The 25,333-nt window shown below is 34.8% G+C and overlaps 1 protein-coding gene across 6 annotated transcripts; it reads right to left on the bottom strand.

The window, feature by feature from the left end:
* Positions 1-995: 995 nt before the first annotated feature.
* On the bottom strand, positions 996-25,333 carry mif4gdb (MIF4G domain containing b). Of its 6 annotated transcripts, none has more exons than XR_014606933.1 (7): positions 25,236-25,333; positions 5,775-5,866; positions 5,574-5,683; positions 5,271-5,426; positions 5,051-5,143; positions 2,054-3,084; positions 996-1,848 (listed from the first exon to the last, which is right to left on the bottom strand). XR_014606933.1 is itself a non-coding variant. In XM_084118401.1 (5 exons), the coding sequence occupies exons 1-5, from the start codon at positions 5,863-5,865 to the stop codon at positions 2,857-2,859; spliced, it is 696 nt and encodes a 231-aa protein (XP_083974527.1). In that variant the 5' UTR covers positions 5,866-5,928; the 3' UTR covers positions 2,471-2,856. The 6 variants fall into 6 exon arrangements, 2 of the variants coding, with proteins under 2 accessions (XP_083974527.1, XP_083974528.1); XR_014606934.1 differs by having other exon boundaries at positions 996-1,834; positions 2,492-3,084; XR_014606935.1 differs by having other exon boundaries at positions 996-1,834; positions 2,492-3,084; positions 5,271-5,444; positions 25,236-25,327.

Below are 25,333 nucleotides of genomic sequence, written 5' to 3'. Positions count from 1 at the left end.
TCTGCCGCCAAACAAAAAACTTAAAATTAAAGTAAAATATCCTAATTTAATAAAAGGTCAAAAGCTTTAACAAAAATTTTCATTAAAAGTTTTACAGATAAACACTGTTATTTTTACAGGTATTTCCTAAACTATTATGGTCAAACACTTTCACTGTAAAATCCAAATCTCTTGCAGTTAACCGTTAATTAGCAGCAGCACTCAGGCATGAGCAAATGTAACTAAACACAAGTAATAAAGTTTGCAGTGTTTGCTATTAACAATTAAAGCATTTGAAAAACTAACGTTAAAACGTCAAGGGTGAAGAGCCCAACTAAATTAAACACTGATCACCATAATGGTGACATCAAAATATTATGTTAAATAAAACATCAAACCTGTTAATTCTCAATTAGAATGTTTGTGTGAAATAAAGTCAAACTAGACTGTAATAAGTGAAGATGCTGAGATCTTGAGAGATCTGTTAGTGTTTAATATTCTGTTGCTGTCATTAAACACTTTTTATGTTATTTTTTTTAGTTGTTTGTAATAATTCAGGAAATACCTGTAAAATACGTTTTTCTGTTAAATGTTTAATGAAAAAATCTGTAAAGGTTTTTGCACTTAAATTAGGATATCTTTAATTTTATGGTTCTTGTTTGTCAGTTATTTTACAATTTCTTTTTTTTGTGAGCAATGGATCTGTCCATTTATGCCATCTGGTGGTGATTTCGCAAATTATTATTGCCATTATTTTAGCAATTTTACATTTATTAGTGTTATTAAAATATGAATAAAATATCTCATACACTTTTTTGTAAAATTGTACAAAAAAAATTATAATATATATATATATATATATATATATAAAAGCTGAACAGGAGCTTAATTTTATACTTTCAAATAGAATATTTTGGCATATCACCTGACTTCATGTTAACATTTCAATCCACTGGATCTTCTTCATATAGAAATGATGCAAAATAGGGAAAAAATATTGTAACTGTACAAATTAATGAAACATACTGCAACACTTTATTCCTTCATCCAGCGCCCGCTTTAGTTTTGTCAGATATACATCCATTCTTTTTTTCATAGTATGAAAATATTATCCCTAAAGGAAACATTTTTATTTAAATGTTGTGCTCTTGTAAACTGTTTTTGGTGTATTATAAATGTTTTTTCACTGATTTAAATTAAGATCTATTTCAAAACATAAATATATAGTTAATTTAAAGTAATCCTGCACTATACAATAAAATAGCTTTTCCTTGAGATGAATACAATTATTTAGTAACAATTGGTTAGAAAATTAAAAAACAAACAACTAAAATTAAATATATTGCTGTTAAAACCATCTACAATGAAGAAAAATGTCACCTCTAATGTTATGATTATAGCCCTTTGTGTTTTCTTTGACACACACACACAAAAATATTAATAAATCATGACTGTAATGCTGAACTCCATTCACTTTCAAACTCAGTAATCAAACAAATGTTTGAAGATCTGTGACTGATGATCACTAAAGGAGCCATATTTGTAAAAAAAAAAAAAAAAAAAAAAAAGAAAAGGAAAAAAAAAAGAAAAAAAAAACGAGTTGGAGGAGTGTTGCTTAACCATGAACAAACTGCATTGCTGCACGTTAATAGTTTGCCCTAGGGAATGCTGGGACATTAACATATCTCTGTAACATTAACACATGTACTACATTTTGGAGACAGGTCGTGTTGTCTGGCTCCTTCATATCAGGATTTAAAGTTAAAGGGATACTCCACCGTTTTTTCATATTAAACTATGTTATTCCCTTAACTAAGACGAGTTGATACATACCTCTCTCGTCTCAGTGCGTGCACTAAATCGCTCTGTCTTGCGGCAAAACTTTGTTAGCACTTAGCTTAGCCCAGTTCATTTAATATGGGCCAAGCAGAGAAGCTACCAAACACCTCCACGTTTTCCCTATTTAAATACAGTTACTCGCGTAGTGTAACTCGACCTAGGACGGTGACACAAAACAAAACATTGCGCTTTTCTAAGCGTGTAAAATGGATAACTATATTGTATGGCGGAATACCATAGCAAGTGCTTGTGAGCACTTCGACTTCGGCGCAGTAATATCTTCACTAGAGGGAGCGGGGGCCGGTGAGAGGATTTTTCACGAGTGAAGATATTACTCCGCCAAGTCGAAGTGCTCATAAGCACTTGCTATGGTATTCCGCCATACAATATAGTTATCCATTTTACACGCTTAGAAAAGCGCAATGTTTTGTTTTGTGTCACCGTCCTAGGTCGAGTTACACTACGCGAGTAACTGTATTTAAATAGGGAAAACGTCAAGGTGTCTGGTAGCTTCTCTGCTTGGCACATATTGAATGAACTGGGCTAACAAAGTTTCGCCGCAAGACAGAGCGATTTAGTGCACGCACTGAGACGAGAGAGGTATGTATCAGCTCGTCTTAGTTAAGGGAATAACATAGTTTAATATGAAAAAACGGTGGAGTATCCCTTTAACGTGAAACAAAAATCAGATCTTATTTCAGTAATTTGATATTTACAAGAAAAGCAGGATATTCAACTAAACAAAAATGTGTGTAAAAATGTAATAATGTGGATTACTAACTCAAGGAGGAATGTGTATTAAGAAAGTAAATAAGATCAATTTGAATTCACGTTGACTTTAAAAATGGTCATCAAAAGACCAAAACTCCCCTAACCAAGTGAAAACACCACCGAAACCCACAACTGCTTCTAACTTAGACCAGTCTTCAATCCTCAAACCTTCTGAATCCCCCAGCCTTCATCCAAGGTCATTATAAAAATAAAACCTCCACTCCTGCTATTTCTTCTTGTGTTTCTCTGTCCTGACTGGTGGAGGCGTCAGTCCGTGACTTCGCTGTAGTAGTATTTCTGTGCCGTGTCGCTGAGAGTCCAGCCTCCCGCGCGAAACTCCAGGATCTCCAGCAGGAGCAGGCGACCCATGGAGCTCAGGTCCTCCTGCAGGAGAAACCCGTCCCTCAGCAGATTGAACAGCTCATCCATCAGCGGTGCGTTCATCTTCTCCAGCTGATCTCCAATACGATGCAGCTGCAACACCAGACAGTCCACCTGAGAGAGAGAGAGAGAGAGAGAGAGAGAGAGAGAGAGAGAGAGAGAGAGAGAGAGAGAGAGAGAGATCAAAGTAAGATCAAATATTGCTAAAACCAACAGATGAATGATGGAGAGCTGATAAATATTTCTGGTATCTGAACACTTAAATAATAGGGGTGTAACAATACCCTCATGTCACGATTCAATACATATGATGATACTGAACTCACAAAACGATATTATAGCGATACTCCAAGACATGTGGCGAAAGGTTAACAAAAAATGTATTGTTGATTAAAATGGAAAATTTGGTATTACATTGAGGGCAGAAATGAATAGGCTTGGACTTGGTGCTGGTAACTCAATGCACAGGAAAATACTGACACCAGAATAAAAATATTCATGATTCTGAAGCTGAAAATACAGAATTATTTTAGACGAATATGTGGTCACTCTGTCACTGACCAGATATATTTAAAATAAGAACTTCTGTAGACGTATGACAGAAATAAAGTTGCACTGGTTAGTAATGTAGGACATTTTTACTGGTAACATCAGACATTTGGCATTATCAGGACCCACAAATATTACCCTATTGCATTATTATACATTATATTCAACATCATATATAGTAGTTTAATGTAGTACCGACACCAAAAGTCCCACGGTAATTTTTATTTTGGGTGAACTATACACAATACATATTGTCACTATCCACGATACATATTTTTGTATTACGATATATTGTTACACGGTGTGTAGTAAAACTACAGTAAAACTGATCAAATAATATAATAATATATGAGCCAAGCACAACAGTAGAAACAATTTACTGAATTTGTGTGCCTTAAAAAACAAATGTTTTGATCTAATGGCATATGCTTAAATTCATACAAATTCTTACACAAAATAAATTGTTTACAAAACTAATACCAGTAGTTACATTTAATTTGTGAATAGTGAAAACTGAAAAAACAAAACAAAAAAAAAACATTATTTAGTTTTGATAATTGAATTTAGGTCATTTAGGTAACTGAACTATGATGTTCATAATATACATATTACAAGTGATATGTCGCTTTGGATAAAAGCGTCTGCTAAATGATTACATGTAAATGATAACGTTTTTCAGCCACTAGCCACCTCTTGATACAGTCAAACCAAACATTATTCAGACACCAGATAATTTTTGATATTTTTGTACTAGTGGGTGCAGGACACTATAGTTCATTTATGTAAGTGAGGAGAGCAAAATAAAGTAAACTGTGACATATTATACCCAAAAATTATTCATACAGTGACTACCAGTAAAATTTATGACCAAATATTATTCAGACACTTTGACCTGACCATGTTTAGCTGAAGTGTTTTTTCTTTAATTGCTAACGCAACCTTTTTACAGCACAGACTGAACACAATGAAGCATTGCTTGATAGTTTGTTGAGCTAAATTGGTATTATCTAAGTGTGTAGTTAAATTTAACAGCTGGCAGATATTCAACATAATTCATCTGTGAGAGTCTAAAAGAAGGATGGACAAAACCAGTGAAATATCAACAGATTTGATAACTCTGAGTTCTTGTCATATTTTAATACCATTTTCTAAACTATAGCGAATAAACTGTGATAATGTGAGAAATGTTGAAGGAGTCTGAATGAATTTTGGTTTGACTATTTGAGCTGAACAAATTTTACAAACGGTTGCGTTGGCATTATTTGTTTGCCACGGTAAAGTGTGTCGACACTGCTGACCTGTTCATCTGTCGCAGCTTATCCACGTTGTGTTCATGAAATAGACACTGAAACGGTCATCGGAGAAGAGCAAATTAAGCGTCACTATTGATGATTATGACTCTCCAAAACTATTTTAAAACTTTTTTTTTTTTGCAATTTCATTCGAATATCTTGGTTGGCGAGTACATCACTATTCACTTATTGAGCTGATCCATTTCAGTCAAACCCCAGTAATAATATTCAAGATTCACCTCCTCCTCATTCTTCAGGGCGTCAGATTGAGCCAGTCTGAACAAACAGTCATAGACGGGAGGAACCAGGGCCATCATGGGCATGTTGTTCACCTGCAGTCCACAGAATAAAGTAAAAACATATTCATATGAACTTATACATGCATTTCTTTAAATAAGAGTTACCTTCCTAATTCTTACTCTGTGAATTTCAGCATTAAAACGGAAGGCAACTGTTCACCTTGAGGTAGTCGAAGATGTTGCAGATGAAGGACACGAGGCAAACCCACTCCTGGGTGGATCTCTTCCGCGTCTCTTCCCGGGCTTTAAACTCCTGCTGCAGGCGGTTCAACAGGTTACGCCGAAACACGCTCCCGTTGCTCTGTTTGGCCTCGGCCTGAATCGAGCGAGTCAACTGCTTACAAGTCAGTCCTAACAAACTACAAGCTAAAGGTTTACTTGAAGACAATGCAACATGCAAACTGATAATCATACTGTTATATATATTATTAAAGTTTACATGTGGTGCATTGCATTTGTTTACCTGCACAATGGTGTAACACATGCGTCCCGCCTCCCTGCTGAAGATCTGGTCCTTCAGAGACTGATCCACTATTACACTGGACACTTTCTCCAGCTCAACTGAACCTGGGTCTGACAAGTGAAAAAGGCCTTTTATTCAACAACATTTGAGCCAAACCATAAAACAGGTCATGCAAAACCGAGCCAGATCAAACATAATGACCTTTCAAAGCCGTTTTGAGGAGTTTCTGATTCTCCAAATCAAACGACTGAATCTTGTAATCTTCTTTAGACGAGTTCTCCATATTCTCCATTCTGATAGGATGGAAAGAGAGTCAATCAATTGATCAGTCAATCAATAACTGACCTTCGGGCACACGAGATCCGGTTTACTGCTATAGCAAATATCTGAAGCAATGCACATTTAGTCTGAAACTGCAATTGAGAAAGAAGTTGAAGTTGAGCTACAATAAAAGACCAGAAACAATCATGTTATAGAAAACTACCAGCAACACGTATATAGTCAACCTCTCCTGTCTGCAACATCTCAAAAAACTTGCCTAAAATCATGACCAAAGTGTAAAAATAAGGCTCAAAATATTATATAAAGACCCAAGATCACATTTTTTTTAAGTTGGTGAACAATATTCTCGTTGAATAAAGATTTACTTTAAATTTATAGAACCACATTATCAAAGTTTATTTAGCAAATGCACAATAAAAAAATGTCACAGAAGGTGAGAAAAATGCCCCAGATGTGGGGGGTAATTGGTTATCAGTAGATAATGTTTATTTCATTCTAGTTATGGGTTTAAAACCATAGTGACCTAGTTGCCAGACATATGTATTTGCTGGCTTAGAAGTGGGTTTTGTTGAATGTGAAACTAATATGAAGTGATTTTATGAGAAATACGTTCTCAGACTAATAGCACATTATTGTCATGTTGCCATTGTGCTGTGGTGAAACAGATCATGTGTGAAATATGTGGCGTCATCCGTCTGACTTTGAAAGGGAATCAGACTTAGGTAAAGTTGGTTTTATATTCGCATATTCGCACATTCGCGGACTTCCGCGTTCAATAACTCGTAAACTAAACGTCGTTGCTACACAAAACACCTATCACATATAACTACAGATTAAACATCATAAGCTACAACATAATTTTCCTCAAAACGATCTTTCCTTCTCACTGGACAAAATACATTGATCTCTATGCGCAGGCTGCTAAGAAGGGACCATCTGCAAAGTGCAAACCCGAAGGAAAGCTCATTTTAAGAAGAAGATTTAAATATTAAAACAATGTTATTTGTGAAGTAACAATATTCAGCTCACAAGATATTAAACGCAGAACACCACAAATATACGAAGCAAATATAAAAAGCAATACCCAAGTTGCAGACTTGATCATGTAAGATCAAGTGTGAACATAGTCAAGTTAAAAAAAAAAAAAATGTTTCAGGTTTGATATTTGCTGTGTATTCACCTAGACTGCTTTAGTGTACTTTTGTGTAGGCTATTGTACATACAGTACGCAAAAATGTTTTATGTAAAAGTTACAATTATTCACGAAAGAGATTTTTTCATGTTCCAAAGGTTATAGTATGTTCCTACTGACCAGACTGACTTAATACAGGTGGAATTTTCACAGTATCTCCCTTACTGTACGTTCAGTATACAAATATTAATTTTAAAAAAATTACAGTAATTCCCCAAAAGTATTTTTCCTGTTCCAAAGCCTGTAGTGCTTTCTTATTGACTTACACTATCCCACACTGACTTGCTACAGGTGAAATTTTGACAATATCTCCCTTACTGTACGTACTGAAAGGTTGGGGTCAGAATCCCCTGTTTCTTCAATTAAATTATATATATCCTTTTGAATGATTACTTTATTCTAATTAAAAATGTAACAATCAAGTAGTATCCTAATCATTTCTGTATTTATTTTCTTTTAGGTGCATTCCAGTGTGTGCCCTTGGGTTGTGTTCACATGCAAGGGGCCTTTTGATGATAATTGTCTTGGGATTGTCTTGGGACTCCTGGAAACTCCATCTGCATACATTCAGTGTATTACAGCCCATTGGTCAAACACAAATTCTTGAACTGTCATTATTTCTGGAAGACCCCTTAAGACTTTCACATATAAAACTCTTCGTCTCTTTGTCCTCTTTTTCTGGACCTTTCCATCATGGCTGTATCTTCTGTATCTCGTCTGCAACACATAGATGATAATGATGGCATTTTTCTCCTGTCTTTTGCAAAGCTCTTTCTAATACATTTTCAATTCCTCTCTACTCTGCCACCATCATCTGCTTAATAAATGCTTACAACCTTCAGTGTGGTATGCTTTTCTTTAAAAAAACATTTTCATAATAAAAATATTTATAAAACAAGTTACAGTGTTTTCCTTAATAAACCAGCTTCATAATAAAATCTTTATAAAACAAGTTCAGGTGTTTTTCTTAATAAACTATTTTCTCAATATATGGTTACAATGATTATTAATACAAGTGTTTTACACACTGTAAAAGAAAAGTTGACTAAACTTAAAATTCTAAGGCAACTTGCTGCACAGATTTTTTGAGTTGACTCAACTAATAGAGTTTACTCAACTGGAGATGTTATAATCGAGTCAACTCAACTATAGAGATGTTTTAGTTGAGTCAACTCAAAAAATCTGCAGTAAGTTGCCTTATAATTTTAAGTTAAGTCAACTTTTCTTTTTTTACAGTGCAGTAAACACTTTCTTAATAAATTGTTTAACAACTACTTATGGTAACTTTCATTATAAAACCACTTTTTTATTAGTTACAATTGTGGTTTACTATGACCCATAAATACTTCATATACAACAAGCCATGATTACAATAGAATAATTGCATATTTCACAACAATATCCGCATATCTTCATCTATATATCTGTCTTAGTTGACTTGTATAAGTTTGAGGGTCAATTTATACATAATTTCACCTTATTTTCATCAAGTGAACATCTCATGTGTATTTCTAGGGAGTGGAGTAAAGGCATATTATTGTTCCTGCTTTCCTGGAGTGAAATGTTTTATCAGCCTGTTTAGGCGGATTGCTCTTCTGATAATGAGCTCAGGCCTTCTTCAGCCTCAAAGAGCAGGTGTGTGTGTGTGTGTGTGTGTGTGTGTGTGTGTGTGCGCGCATTTTTTATTCTTTGCAGGTTCAGAACTTTGTGATATACAACATTCTTGGACCCTGGAAGAAGGTCACCACGGACTTAAATCTCGGAAATGGACGACAAATATTCTGATTAATGGCGATATACCCACTTATCTATCAAAAATGTATTATTGTTTAGACTTTATGTTCTCTTAGCCAATCAGAAGTAAACGATTATGTAATGCATGACCTTGAAAAAGGTATAATTGTGTGAGATTTGTTTGTAAGGTAGAGTTGGCTTGCGGCCTTCTCGTGACTTTGACGCTGGCTCTACCAATTTAACTGCAAACTATTCTTCAGTAAAATTTTACTTATTTGATTGAACGACTCCTGGTCTTCTTTCATTATATCTGTTCCTGGGTCTTACAACTGTACGTACAAAAAACTAATACGTTTCCAAAAAAATTACTGTAAGTACCCTAAACAATTTTTTCCTGTTTCAAAGGCTGTAGTGCTTTCCCAGTGACCACACTGACTTACTCCAGGTGGAATTTGGACAATAACTCCCTTACTGTACGTACAAAAAACTAATACATTTCCAAAAAAATTACTGTAATTACCCTAAACTATTTTTTCCTGTTTCAAAGGCTGTAGTGCTTTCCCAGTGACCCCACTGACTTACTCCAGGTGGAATTTGGACAATAACTCCCTTACTGTACGTACAAAAAACTAATACGTTTCCAAAAAAATTACTGTAATTCCTCTAAACTATTTTTTAATGTTTCAAAGGCTGTAGTGCTTTCCTAGTGATCACACTGACTTACTCCAGGTGGAAATTGGACAATAACTCCCTTACTGTACGTACAAAAAACTAATACGTTTCCAAAAAAATTACTGTAATTACCCTAAACTATTTTTTCCTGTTTCAAAGGCTGTAGTGCTTTCCCAGTGACCACACTGACTTACTCCAGGTGGAATTTGGACAATAACTCCCTTACTGTACGTACAAAAAACTAATACGTTTCCAAAAAAATTACTGTAATTCCTCTAAACTATTTTTTAATGTTTCAAAGGCTGTAGTGCTTTCCTAGTGATCACACTGACTTACTCCAGGTGGAAATTGGACAATAACTCCCTTACTGTACGTACAAAAAACTAATACGTAGCCAAAAAAATTACTGTAATTACCCTAAACTATTTTTTCCTGTTTCAAAGGCTGTAGTGCTTTCCCAGTGACCACACTGACTTACTCCAGGTGGAATTTGGACAATAACTCCCTTACTGTACGTACAAAAAACTAATACGTTTCCAAAAAAATTACTGTAATTCCCCTAAACTATTTTTTCCTGTTTCAAAGGCTGTAGTGCTTTCCCAGTGACCACACTGACTTACTCCAGGTGGAATTTGGACAATAACTCCCTTACTGTACGTACAAAAAACTAATACATTTCCAAAAAAATTACTGTAATTACCCTAAACTATTTTTTCCTGTTTCAAAGGCTGTAGTGCTTTCCTAGTGACCACACTGACTTACTCCAGGTGGAATTTGGACAATAACTCCCTTACTGTACGTACAAAAAACTAATACGTTTCCAAAAAAATTACTGTAATTCCTCTAAACTATTTTTTCCTGTTCCAAAGGCTGTAGTGATTTCCCAGTGACCTGACTGACTTACTCCAGGTGGAATTTGGACAATAACTCCCTTACTGTACGTACAAAAAACTAATACATTTCCAAAAAAATTACTGTAATTACCCTAAACTATTTTTTCCTGTTTCAAAGGCTGTAGTGCTTTCCTAGTGACCACACTGACTTACTCCAGGTGGAATTTGGACAATAACTCCCTTACTGTACGTACAAAAAACTAATACGTTTCCAAAAAAATTACTGTAATTCCTCTAAACTATTTTTTCCTGTTCCAAAGGCTGTAGTGCTTTCCTAGTGACCTGACTGACTTACTCCAGGTGGAATTTGGACAATAACTCCCTTACTGTACGTACAAAAAACTAATACATTTCCAAAAAAATTACTGTAATTACCCTAAACTATTTCTTCCTGTTTCAAAGGCTGTAGTGCTTTCCCAGTGACCCCACTGACTTACTCCAGGTGGAATTTGGACAATAACTCCCTTACTGTACGTACAAAAAACTAATACGTTTCCAAAAAAATTACTGTAATTCCTCTAAACTATTTTTTAATGTTTCAAAGGCTGTAGTGCTTTCCTAGTGATCACACTGACTTACTCCAGGTGGAAATTGGACAATAACTCCCTTACTGTACGTACAAAAAACTAATACGTTTCCAAAAAAATTACTGTAATTACCCTAAACTATTTTTTCCTGTTTCAAAGGCTGTAGTGCTTTCCCAGTGACCACACTGACTTACTCCAGGTGGAATTTGGACAATAACTCCCTTACTGTACGTACAAAAAACTAATACGTTTCCAAAAAAATTACTGTAATTACCCTAAACTATTTTTTCCTGTTTCAAAGGCTGTAGTGCTTTCCCAGTGACCACACTGACTTACTCCAGGTGGAATTTGGACAATAACTCCCTTACTGTACGTACAAAAAACTAATACGTTTCCAAAAAAATTACTGTAATTCCTCTAAACTATTTTTTAATGTTTCAAAGGCTGTAGTGCTTTCCTAGTGATCAGACTGACTTACTCCAGGTGGAATTTTGACAATACCTCCTTTACTGTACGTACAAAAAACTAATACGTTTCCAAAAAAATTACTGTAATTACCCTAAACTATTTTTTCCTGTTTCAAAGGCTGTAGTGCTTTCCTAGTGATCAGACTGACTTACTCCAGGTGGAATTTTGACAATACCTCCTTTACTGTACGTACAAAAAACTAATACGTTTCCAAAAAAATTACTGTAATTACCCTAAACTATTTTTTCCTGTTTCAAAGGCTGTAGTGCTTTCCTAGTGATCAGACTGACTTACTACAGAATGAATTTTGACAATACCTCTTTTACTGTACGCACAATAAACAAATACATTTAAGAAAAAATTACAGTAATTCAAGTAAAGTATTTTTTCCTGTTTCAAAGGCTGTAGTGCTTTCCTAGTGATCAGACTGACTTACTCCAGGTGGAATTTGGACAATAACTCCCTTACTGTACGTACAAAAAACTAATACATTTCCAAAAAAATTACTGTAATTACCCTAAACTATTTTTTCCTGTTTCAAAGGCTGTAGTGCTTTCCTAGTGACCACACTGACTTACTCCAGGTGGAATTTGGACAATAACTCCCTTACTGTACGTACAAAAAACTAATACGTTTCCAAAAAAATTACTGTAATTCCTCTAAACTATTTTTTCCTGTTCCAAAGGCTGTAGTGATTTCCCAGTGACCTGACTGACTTACTCCAGGTGGAATTTGGACAATAACTCCCTTACTGTACGTACAAAAAACTAATACATTTCCAAAAAAATTACTGTAATTACCCTAAACTATTTTTTCCTGTCTCAAAGGCTGTAGTGCTTTCCCAGTGACCCCACTGACTTACTCCAGGTGGAATTTGGACAATAACTCCCTTACTGTACGTACAAAAAACTAATACGTTTCCAAAAAAATTATCGTAATTCCTCTAAACTATTTTTTAATGTTTCAAAGGCTGTAGTGCTTTCCTAGTGATCACACTGACTTACTCCAGGTGGAATTTGGACAATAACTCCCTTACTGTACGTACAAAAAACTAATACGTAGCCAAAAAAATTACTGTAATTACCCTAAACTATTTTTTCCTGTTTCAAAGGCTGTAGTGCTTTCCCAGTGACCACACTGACTTACTCCAGGTGGAATTTGGACAATAACTCCCTTACTGTACGTACAAAAAACTAATACGTTTCCAAAAAAATTACTGTAATTCCTCTAAACTATTTTTTAATGTTTCAAAGGCTGTAGTGCTTTCCTAGTGATCACACTGACTTACTCCAGGTGGAATTTGGACAATAACTCCCTTACTGTACGTACAAAAAACTAATACGTTTCCAAAAAAATTACTGTAATTACCCTAAACTATTTTTTCCTGTTTCAAAGGCTGTAGTGCTTTCCCAGTGACCACACTGACTTACTCCAGGTGGAATTTGGACAATAACTCCCTTACTGTACGTACAAAAAACTAATACATTTCCAAAAAAATTACTGTAATTACCCTAAACTATTTTTTCCTGTTTCAAAGGCTGTAGTGCTTTCCTAGTGACCACACTGACTTACTCCAGGTGGAATTTGGACAATAACTCCCTTACTGTACGTACAAAAAACTAATACGTTTCCAAAAAAATTACTGTAATTCCTCTAAACTATTTTTTCCTGTTCCAAAGGCTGTAGTGCTTTCCTAGTGACCTGACTGACTTACTCCAGGTGGAATTTGGACAATAACTCCCTTACTGTACGTACAAAAAACTAATACATTTCCAAAAAAATTACTGTAATTACCCTAAACTATTTTTTCCTGTTTCAAAGGCTGTAGTGCTTTCCCAGTGACCCCACTGACTTACTCCAGGTGGAATTTGGACAATAACTCCCTTACTGTACGTACAAAAAACTAATACGTTTCCAAAAAAATTACTGTAATTCCTCTAAACTATTTTTTAATGTTTCAAAGGCTGTAGTGCTTTCCTAGTGATCACACTGACTTACTCCAGGTGGAAATTGGACAATAACTCCCTTACTGTACGTACAAAAAACTAATACGTTTCCAAAAAAATTACTGTAATTACCCTAAACTATTTTTTCCTGTTTCAAAGGCTGTAGTGCTTTCCCAGTGACCACACTGACTTACTCCAGGTGGAATTTGGACAATAACTCCCTTACTGTACGTACAAAAAACTAATACGTTTCCAAAAAAATTACTGTAATTACCCTAAACTATTTTTTCCTGTTTCAAAGGCTGTAGTGCTTTCCCAGTGACCACACTGACTTACTCCAGGTGGAATTTGGACAATAACTCCCTTACTGTACGTACAAAAAACTAATACGTTTCCAAAAAAATTACTGTAATTCCTCTAAACTATTTTTTAATGTTTCAAAGGCTGTAGTGCTTTCCTAGTGATCAGACTGACTTACTCCAGGTGGAATTTTGACAATACCTCCTTTACTGTACGTACAAAAAACTAATACGTTTCCAAAAAAATTACTGTAATTACCCTAAACTATTTTTTCCTGTTTCAAAGGCTGTAGTGCTTTCCTAGTGATCAGACTGACTTACTCCAGGTGGAATTTTGACAATACCTCCTTTACTGTACGTACAAAAAACTAATACGTTTCCAAAAAAATTACTGTAATTACCCTAAACTATTTTTTCCTGTTTCAAAGGCTGTAGTGCTTTCCTAGTGATCAGACTGACTTACTACAGAATGAATTTTGACAATACCTCTTTTACTGTACGCACAATAAACAAATACATTTAAGAAAAAATTACAGTAATTCAAGTAAAGTATTTTTTCCTGTTTCAAAGGCTGTAGTGCTTTCCTAGTGATCAGACTGACTTACTCCAGGTGGAATTTGGACAATAACTCCCTTACTGTACGTACAAAAAACTAATACGTTTCCAAAAAAATTACTGTAATTCCTCTAAACTATTTTTTCCTGTTCCAAAGGCTGTAGTGCTTTCCTAGTGACCTGACTGACTTACTCCAGGTGGAATTTGGACAATAACTCCCTTACTGTACGTACAAAAAACTAATACATTTCCAAAAAAATTACTGTAATTACCCTAAACTATTTTTTCCTGTTTCAAAGGCTGTAGTGCTTTCCTAGTGATCAGACTGACTTACTCCAGGTGGAATTTTGACAATACCTCCTTTACTGTACGTACAATAAACAAATAAGTGTAAGAAAAAATTACAGTAATTCCCCTAAAGTATTTTTTCCTGTTCCAAAGGCTGTAGTGCTTTCCTAGTGATCAGACTGACTTACTCCAGGTTGAATTTTGACAATACCTCTTTTACTGTACGCACAATAAACAAATACATTTAAGAAAAAATTACAGTAATTCCCCTAAAGTATTTTTTCCTGTTCCAAAGGCTGTAGTGCTTTCCTACAGACCACGCTGACTTACTATAGGTGGAATTTTGACAAAAAGTCCCTTACTGTACGTTCAATAAACAAATAAGTTTAAGAAAAAATTACAGTAATTCCCCTAAAGTATTTTTTCATGTTCCAAAAGCTGTAGTGCTTCCCTAGTGACCACACCGACTTACTACAGGTGAAATTTTGACAATACCTCCTTTACTGTACAATTATCAAATATTTTTATGTAATAAACATTATTACATGTGTTTATTACATATGCTTATGTAATAAACTGTAATTCACCTATAGTGTGTTTTATATATATATATATTCCAAAGATTGTAGTGCTTTCCTAGTGACCACACTGACTTACTCCAGGTAAAATTTTGACAATACCTAATAATACTGTTTTACATAATAATATATATAATAACTGTAATTCACTAAAAGGGGTTTTGTTTGTTTAAGGTTGTAGTACATTAATAGGGGCTACATTATTATTAACAGTAGTGACTGAACCTGTATGCATTGGTGCAGCAAATCTGACAGATAACGAACATCAAGATCATGGAGGCATTCAAGATACTGTACAGTGCAATTTTATTTCTATTATCTTTCTAATTGTTCCACTGAGATTATACATAAAAGTTGTAATTAATTCCTTGTGGTTAGAGTAAAATTTCAATATCACTTCTTTAAAATCTTGCTGTTGTTGATCCTCTCTTGGTTTAAGTTGTTCTTATATTATCATAAACCCTTTAACTGATTGTTTTGTCAAGTACTTTTTACTTTACTATATTTTCTTTTAGTGAAGTGACGTAAAAGTTTAAGTAAAACAAATGTGTGTGTTTGAATACAATTTTTTCAAATGTTTCCAGTCAGGACTACTTTGGGTAAACAAAAATATTTAAGCAATTGAACATTTTATTCAATATTTATTCATTGCATTATGTAATTGGTTAACACACATAACTATAACTGTTAGTGGTTTGTTACATAATTAATCCTTGTCATGTTTACCAACGTGAACAGTGCCAAAGATGGTACCCAATGTATGCTGCATTGGACTATCACCAGACAAGCTACCTGAAAAAGATGCCCAATGGTTGTGTTCACTGTGCACCTTAAACAGTGGAACATCATTAAAGAATATCTGTTGAAACTTCTGCTTTATTGTCCTTATTGCAATATGGATTACCACTGTATATCTGTATTTTGGGACTTATAGTTAAAGACGCAAGGACCAGATATAATTTATTAAGACCAGGAGTTAGAAGTGCACTCAATTTAAGACAAGAGTCAGAATTATAATAAATTAAAGGAAATTTTACTGAAGAATGTTTGCAGTTTCATCAGGCAGAAGTCAAGAATCAGAACCAGTGATCAAAAGTAGGCCGCTTCCCCTTACATTTACAAAAATCACAGCAATTATACCCTTCACCAAGGTCTAAGCTTTGTCATTGCTTCAGGTTGAATGATTCTGATTGGCTAATAAATAACCACACATTTTCTACACATAGATAGACTGAAGCATATCTCCATCAATTATGTGGCTGACATTCGGACCCTGAATTTAGGCATGTCGTGACCTTCCACACTTGTATTGATTCTAATGAATAGTAATTGGACCAATTTTTGAGTCTCCAGTCTAGGACCAACTCTATAGCGCCACCACCAGTTAAAAAATTAACATTAAAAGGATTATAGCTTTTGAAGCTGTAAGACTGAAAATATTGGTTGCGGCCTAGTCTATGAGACAAAGGGGCCTTGCTGGCTAATTAGCATTCGACCTCCCCCATACAGCCTGACTTCCTCTCAGAAACAACAAAGAACACACTCAAGAACATGGTTTGATGGTTTGATGCGAATGTTGATCAATAACTTATGTTTTTAGTGTCATTTGAAAGGTCTCAAAGTGAGTGGTACAGATATCTCATATCCAGATAGATAAAATAAAAGGTAATAAGGTTTATAGAAGTTTAGAGAAAACTGGTTAAGCCATTTGAGGGTGGTCTTCCCCATCCCCCATGTCACCTGAGCAAACAGTATAAAGGAAGGTGTGCTTGCTCTATCGAGTCTCTTCTTTGCTGGACACGAATGGAATAGGTGGTCTCTTTCTCTCTCTCTCTCTTTCTCTCTCTCTCTTTCTCTCTCCCTCTCTTTCCCTTTTTCTCTCTCTATCTCAGGTGCAAACTGGGTAAGATTATTTGGTGTAACCAATGTATAACCATGTACTAGATATTCGAATTGATTGTGGAATTGATCTCTAATATCTGAAATATTAAATTGTTACATGTGATTATTCTAACTGATTTTGACATTGTTCATTTAATGGTTAAAAGGAATAGTCAAACATTCACTAATGATTAATGATCCACAGATATCATTAAAACCCTTTCATTTATGGAGTCAGATGAAATTACGAGAGAATATATAACTATATGTATTGTAAATTTAAACAACCAAATACTTTGCATGAGTGAGGACAGAACACGTGATACCTTCCCTGTGTTATTGGAAAACCTCCATTGGGCCAATTTCACGGGCCTTACAAACCCTTTGAACTAGATGTGAATATAAATAGATGTAAAATGAAACTTAGTACACCTGATTCCACTCATTATGGTGATCACAATCAATATCTTACGTTAAGACTCTGCACATTAACGGAGGTGGCCATTTTGAAAAGTACAGTGTTAATTTTTTTGTGCTACTCCTCATTCAAATTTTGTTCAATTTTTACAAAAATTGCCTCAGATGATCTTTGGACCAAGCCACACAGAAGTGACTGAACAGATTTTTTATTTTTGCTATCGTTTCTGATATACATTCCTCCAAATTTTACCTGTATTTGTTGCCTTATGGTAGTTAGCTTAGCATGCTAATTGGTTAGCATGCTAACCTGATGCCATTCTTTCTAATGTGGCTCTTCAGCTATCAGGATAACCATAAACTACATTAGCATTAAGCTAACTTAACTTGCTAACTTAACTAATCTGGTTAACATGCCTTTGTGTGCTCATTCTTACACTTAAGCCTCTCCTCGGCAGCTTGGGAAGACAGCGTCATCTGAGTGGTGCAAGCTGCTAAACCACACGCCACGAGCCCTGAACCATTCCGGTTGTGGGTTTGAATCCTGTGTGGCTCATTCCCAGACCGCAAGAGGTATTGTGGCCTTAAGTGGTGTAAAAGTTGCTTGTGTTCCAGACATGGTGTCTATATGTGAGCGAACTCAATAAATACATCATGCAGTGAATTTATACAAAAATTATTCATTTTGAATTGCTTTTCACTTGAACTACTGGTCCTTCTTCATCTTGCCAAATATGCAATTTCCCAGTGGCGCAATGATATGAGTGACAGGTATCTGACCCAGAGGTAATGGGTTCGAGCCCCGCGTGGGATGATTTAAAAAAAAATGTGTGTAATGTTGTGTCATGTCGATTCCTTTATTATTCAACGTTGTACTAATCTTTCTTCCTTTTGGATTAATATATATATATATATATATATCTTCTTCATTATATGTTCATTCTCATCTGAACTTCTGTTCATTATGAGTTCATTTTCACCTATACTTCTAAACCAGCTCTTTTTTCTTCAATTTCTGCTGTTTTTACTATTACTGCTCTTGCTGCTGCTTCAGGGGCTTGGCCCCGTATCGCTGCTTGCAGCTATATTTCCACTTGTTCCTTAACATGTAACCAAGAATACTAACACACACAGACACAGTTTCTTCAAGATTGGATTTGGTGAGGAGGAGAGTCTTCTCAAAACATTAATATAACATGTTATTTATCTCAAGGAGAGGATACTTTAAATCTAACTGTAAAGTAAAGATTTTAACTAAGAAATGGTCTCTCAACTATAGGTTTCAATAACTCCTGAGACCATTGCTATCAGGGTAGCCAAGAAAAGCAGATGGATGTAGTGACACCTGTTAAAGAAGTCCATATTTCATCTCTGGAAGCCAGGCTAAATGAGCAAGCACTGTTACTGCATTCCGGGCATGGGCCAGACCCTTACGTTACACCTCAGATATCAAATACAGACTTATATTTAAATGATACATGAAATAACATTTTCGATAATCACACTGATAATTTATATAACAAAGTAAAATCTCATAAGCCTAGAGAAGTCATTCAACTCATTTGATATATAGAAGGAAAACTATTGATTAATACCTTGATTATAATCACTCATTAGATATACATTGAAGCAGCAGTGTGTTCCAGAATCCACTTCTTCAGGACTTCATAACAAAAACGTAACTTGAATAATTACAATAAGGGCGTTGCTTATTTATAACATTGAAAATATTATTAACCTAAAATATCTGCTATTTTTAATCAATGAAAGAATTGTGTTGTACAAGGAACAGCAGTTCTAATACATACTTTTACCTAATACATTTATCAAAGTTAATTGAGTAGAGCGATCACTGGGAACATACTATAACCTTTGGAACATGAAAAAAGGAGAAATTACAGTAACTTTTTAATAATAATATGTTTGTACTATACAGTAAGGTATTGGCAGTATTTAACATGTAGTAAGTCAGTCTGATCACTATGAAAGCACTACAACCTTTGGAATATCTAAAAAACACTATAGGTGAATTACTGTAATTTATTTTTAATTAATATTTGTATACTGAACGTACAGTAAGGGAGGTATTGTCAAAATTTCACCTATAGTAAGTCAGTGTGGTCACTAGGAAAGCACTACAGCCTTTGGAATAGGAAAAAATACTTTACTTGAATTACTGTAATTTTTTCTTGAACTTATTTGTTTATTGTACATACAGTAAAAGAGGTATTGTCAAAATTCCACCTGTAGTATGTCAGTCTGATCACTAGGAAAGCACTACAGCCTTTGGAACAGGAAAAAATACTTTAGGGGAATTACAGTAATTTTTTCTTAAATGTATTTGTTTATTGTGCGTACAGTAAAAGAGGTAATGTCAAAATTCATTCTGTAGTAAGTCAGTCTGATCACTAGGAAAGCACTACAGCCTTTGGAACAGGAAAAAATACTTTAGGGGAATTACTGTAATTTTTTCTTAAACTTATTTGTTTATTGTACATACAGTAAAGGAGGTATTGTCAAAATTCCACCTGTAGTAAGTCAGTGTGGTCACTAGGAAAGCACTACAGCCTTTGGAATAGGAAAAAATACTTTACTTGAATTACTGTATTTTTTTCTTGAACTTATTTGTTTATTGTACGTACAGTAAAGGAGGTATTGTCAAAATTCAACCTGTAGTACGTCAGTGTGGTCACTAGGAAAGCACTACAGCATTTGGAACATGAAAAAATACTTTAGGGGAATTACAGTAATTTAAAAAAAAACATATTTGTGTATTGTACATACAGTAAGGGAGTTTTTGTCAAAATTTCACTTGTAGTAATCAGTCTGGTCTGTAGGAAAGTACTACAGCCTTTGGAACACGAAAAAATACTTTAGGGGAATTACTGTAATTTTTTCTTAAATGTATTTGTTTATTGTACTTACAGTAAAGGAGGTATTGTCAAAATTCCACCTGTAGTACGTCAGTGTGGTCACTAGGAAAGCACTACAGCCTTTGGAACAGGAAAAAATACTTTAGGGGAATTACTGTAATTTTTTCTTGAACTTATTTGTTTATTGAACGTACAGTAAGGGACTTTTTGTCAAAATTCCACCTGTAGTAAGTCAGTCTGGTCTGTAGGAAAACACTACAGCCTTTGGAACATGAAAAAATACTTTAGGGGAATTACTGTCATTTTTTCTTGAACTTATTTGTTTATTGTACATACAGTAAAGGAGGTATTGTCAAAATTCCACCTGTAGTAAGTCACTGTGGTCACTAGGAAAGCACTACAGCCTTTGGAACAGGAAAAAATACTTTAGGGGAATTACTGTAATTTTTTCATAAACTTATTTGTTTATTGTACGTACAGTAAAGGAGGTATTGTCAAAATTCCACCTGTAGTACGTCAGTGTGGTCACTAGGAAAACACTACAGCCTTTGGAACAGGAAAAAATACTTTAGGGGAATTACTGTAATTTTTTCTTAAATGTATTAGTTTATTGTACTTACAGTAAAGGAGGTATTGTCAAAATTCCACCTGTAGTAAGTCAGTGTGGTCACTAGGAAAGCACTACGGCCTTTGGAACATGAAAAAATACTTTAGGGGAATTACTGTAATTTTTTCTTGAACTTATTTGTTTATTGTACGTACAGTAAAGGAGGTATTGTCAAAATTCCACCTATAGTAAGTCACTGTGGTCACTAGGAAAGCACTACAGCCTTTGGAACAGGAAAAAATACTTTAGGGGAATTACTGTAATTTTTTCTTAAACGTATTTGTTTATTGTACGTACAGTAAAGGAGGTATTGTCCAAATTCCACCTGTAGTACGTCAGTGTGGTCACAAGGAAAACACTACAGCCTTTGGAACAGGAAAAAATACTTTAGGGGAATTACTGTAATTTTTTCTTGAACTTATTTGTTTATTGAACGTACAGTAAGGGACTTTTTGTCAAAATTCCACCTGTAGTAAGTCAGTCTGGTCTGTAGGAAAACACTACAGCCTTTGGAACATGAAAAAATACTTTAGGGGAATTACTGTCATTTTTTCTTGAACTTATTTGTTTATTGTACGTACAGTAAAGGAGGTATTGTCAAAATTCCACCTGTAGTAAGTCACTGTGGTCACTAGGAAAGCACTACAGCCTTTGGAACAGGAAAAAATACTTTAGGGGAATTACTGTAATTTTTTCATAAACTTATTTGTTTATTGTACGTACAGTAAAGGAGGTATTGTCAAAATTCCACCTGTAGTACGTCAGTGTGGTCACTAGGAAAACACTACAGCCTTTGGAACAGGAAAAAATACTTTAGGGGAATTACTGTAATTTTTTCTTAAATGTATTAGTTTATTGTACTTACAGTAAAGGAGGTATTGTCAAAATTCCACCTGTAGTAAGTCAGTGTGGTCACTAGGAAAGCACTACGGCCTTTGGAACATGAAAAAATACTTTAGGGGAATTACTGTAATTTTTTCTTGAACTTATTTGTTTATTGTACGTACAGTAAAGGAGGTATTGTCCAAATTCCACCTGTAGTACGTCAGTGTGGTCACAAGGAAAACACTACAGCCTTTGGAACAGGAAAAAATACTTTAGGGGAATTACTGTAATTTTTTCTTAAACGTATTTGTTTATTGTACGTACAGTCAAGGAGGTATTGTCCAAATTCCACCTGTAGTACGTCAGTGTGGTCACAAGGAAAACACTACAGCCTTTGGAACAGAAAAAATACTTTAGGGGAATTACTGTAATTTTTTCTTACACTTATTTGTTTATTGTATGTACAGTAAAGGAGGTATTGTCAAAATTCCACCTGTAGTAAGTCAGTGTGGTCACTAGGAAAGCACTACAGCCTTTGGAACAGAAAAAAATACTTTAGGGGAATTACTGTAATTTTTTCTTACACTTATTTGTTTATTGTATGTACAGTAAAGGAGGTATTGTCAAAATTCCACCTGGAGTAAGTCAGTGTGGTCACTAGGAAAGCACTACAGCCTTTGGAACATGAAAAAATACTTTAGGGGAATTACTGTAATTTTTTCTTACACTTATTTGTTTATTGTATGTACAGTAAAGGAGGTATTGTCAAAATTCCACCTGTAGTAAGTCAGTGTGGTCACTAGGAAAGCACTACAGCCTTTGGAACAGAAAAAAATACTTTAGGGGAATTACTGTAATTTTTTCTTGAACTTATTTGTTTATTGTACGTACAGTAAAGGAGGTATTGTCAAAATTCCACCTGTAGTAAGTCACTGTGGTCACTAGGAAAGCACTACAGCCTTTGGAACAGGAAAAAATACTTTAGGGGAATTACTGTAATTTTTTCATAAACTTATTTGTTTATTGTATGTACAGTAAAGGAGGTATTGTCAAAATTCCACCTGTAGTACGTCAGTGTGGTCACTAGGAAAACACTACAGCCTTTGGAACAGGAAAAAATACTTTAGGGGAATTACTGTAATTTTTTCTTAAATGTATTAGTTTATTGTACTTACAGTAAAGGAGGTATTGTCAAAATTCCACCTGTAGTAAGTCAGTGTGGTCACTAGGAAAGCACTACGGCCTTTGGAACATGAAAAAATACTTTAGGGGAATTACTGTAATTTTTTCTTGAACTTATTTGTTTATTGTACGTACAGTAAAGGAGGTATTGTCCAAATTCCACCTGTAGTACGTCAGTGTGGTCACAAGGAAAACACTACAGCCTTTGGAACAGGAAAAAATACTTTAGGGGAATTACTGTAATTTTTTCTTAAACGTATTTGTTTATTGTACGTACAGTCAAGGAGGTATTGTCCAAATTCCACCTGTAGTACGTCAGTGTGGTCACAAGGAAAACACTACAGCCTTTGGAACAGAAAAAAATACTTTAGGGGAATTACTGTAATTTTTTCTTACACTTATTTGTTTATTGTATGTACAGTAAAGGAGGTATTGTCCAAATTCCACCTGGAGTAAGTCAGTGTGGTCACTAGGAAAGCACTACAGCCTTTGGAACATGAAAAAATACTTTAGGGGAATTACTGTAATTTTTTCTTACACTTATTTGTTTATTGTATGTACAGTAAAGGAGGTATTGTCAAAATTCCACCTGTAGTAAGTCAGTGTGGTCACTAGGAAAGCACTACAGCCTTTGGAACAGAAAAAAATACTTTAGGGGAATTACTGTAATTTTTTCTTGAACTTATTTGTTTATTGTACGGACAGTGAAGGAGGTATTGTCCAAATTCCACCTGTAGTAAGTCAGTGTGGTCACTAGGAAAGCACTACAGCCTTTGGAACAGAAAAAAATACTTTAGGGGAATTACTGTAATTTTTTCTTGAACTTATTTGTTTATTGTACGGACAGTGAAGGAGGTATTCTCCAAATTCCACCTGTAGTAAGTAAGTGTGGTCACTAGGAAAGCACTACAGCCTTTGGAACGGGAAAAAATACTTTACTTGAATTACTGTAATTTTTCCTTAAACGTATTTGTTTATTGTACGTACAGTAAAGGAGGTATTGTCAAAATTCCACCTGTAGTACGTCAGTGTGGTCACTAGGAAAACACTACAGCCTTTGGAACAGGAAAAAATACTTTAGGGGAATTACTGTAATTTTTTCTTAAATGTATTTGTTTATTGTACTTACAGTAAAGGAGGTAATTGTCAAAATTCCACCTGGAGTAAGTCAGTCTGATCACTAGGAAAGCACTACAGCCTTTGGAACAGGAAAAAATACTTTAGGGGAATAACAGTAATTTTTTCATAAACATATTTGATTATTGTACGTACAGTAAAGGAGGTATTGTCAAAAATTCATGTGTAGTAACTCAGTCTGGTCACTAGGAAAGCACTACAGCCTTTGGAACAGTAAAAAATACTTTAGGTGAATTACAGTAAATTTTTTATAAACATATTTGATTATTGTACGTACATTAAAGGAGGTGTTGTCAAAATTTCACCTGTAGTAAGTCAGTGTGGTCACTAGGAACATGCTACAACCTTCGGATAGTAAAAAATCCCTTTGGTGAATTAATGTAATTTTTTTCTAAAAATATGTATGTACATTATGTAAAGTGAGGCAGGTTTCCTAAATACAATCATTATAATGCATTTTTTTATTGTTGCTAAAGTACAATCAATAGCATTAGAACACATAATGTGAGAGAGATTTGCTGGTACTGTACATCTGTACTTTGTAAAAATGTAGTTGTCTGTTTGCGCACAATGGCAAAAAAATTGACCTTTTTAGACGGTCCCTAATCTTCTTTACCACACACATTGAATGTTCAGTGAACAGTCGCAACTTTGTATGCCATTAAAACAATATTTGCTCGTTTTGATCGATTGTGGAGAGTGTTGTAGTTCACCATCTTTGTCCTAAAGATCATGTAGCGGCTTTTATTCAGCAAAAATGTGCTTTATTGCGCTTGTTATTGAGACGTGAAAGTGCGAATGTGCGAATATAAAACCAACTTTACCTAAGTGGGAATCAGGGCAGCTTGTGTGTTAAAGGGATAAAGGGATTAGGACAACCGGGCAAACACCATCGGCTTCACACTTTCAACAGGCACACAACAACTTCATGATAAACTGCTGATCCAAATAACCAGTGGTAGAATCAATTGCAACTGTAACTTTACTTCCACATGCTATCGATATCTTTAGTGAAGGAGGATTTGTGAAGAAATACTTAACAGTTTTGTTTAGTTAGCTAAATACGACCATATGTACGTCTAAACTACTCAAAAGTCATAACAACGGCTAAATAAGGCAGAAAAACATAGTTTAAAAACAACAACAACAACAGACACACGCGAGCATTCATTCAACACCGTTCAAACCAACGTGACGAGCGGATATCAAATTGTAAACAACACCAGTAATACACATTTTCATATTAAACATGTGGTTTGGGGGAGGGCTATTGCATGTTCATACGCACACACAGAAAAAAACTTACTTTAAAACCTGAGAAGCAAACACGTAGGCTAAATGTTTTCACATGTCTCAGTCCTCGCTTCTTCTCCTGCGGTCAGTCTCTGTCCCGTAAACGAATCT

The sequence above is a fragment of the Abramis brama genome (assembly GCF_963993115.1).
Source record: "Abramis brama genome assembly, chromosome: 1".
In the NCBI taxonomy this organism is placed as follows: Eukaryota; Metazoa; Chordata; class Actinopteri; order Cypriniformes; family Leuciscidae; genus Abramis; species Abramis brama.
This window is presented reverse-complemented; position numbering and strand designations above follow the sequence as displayed.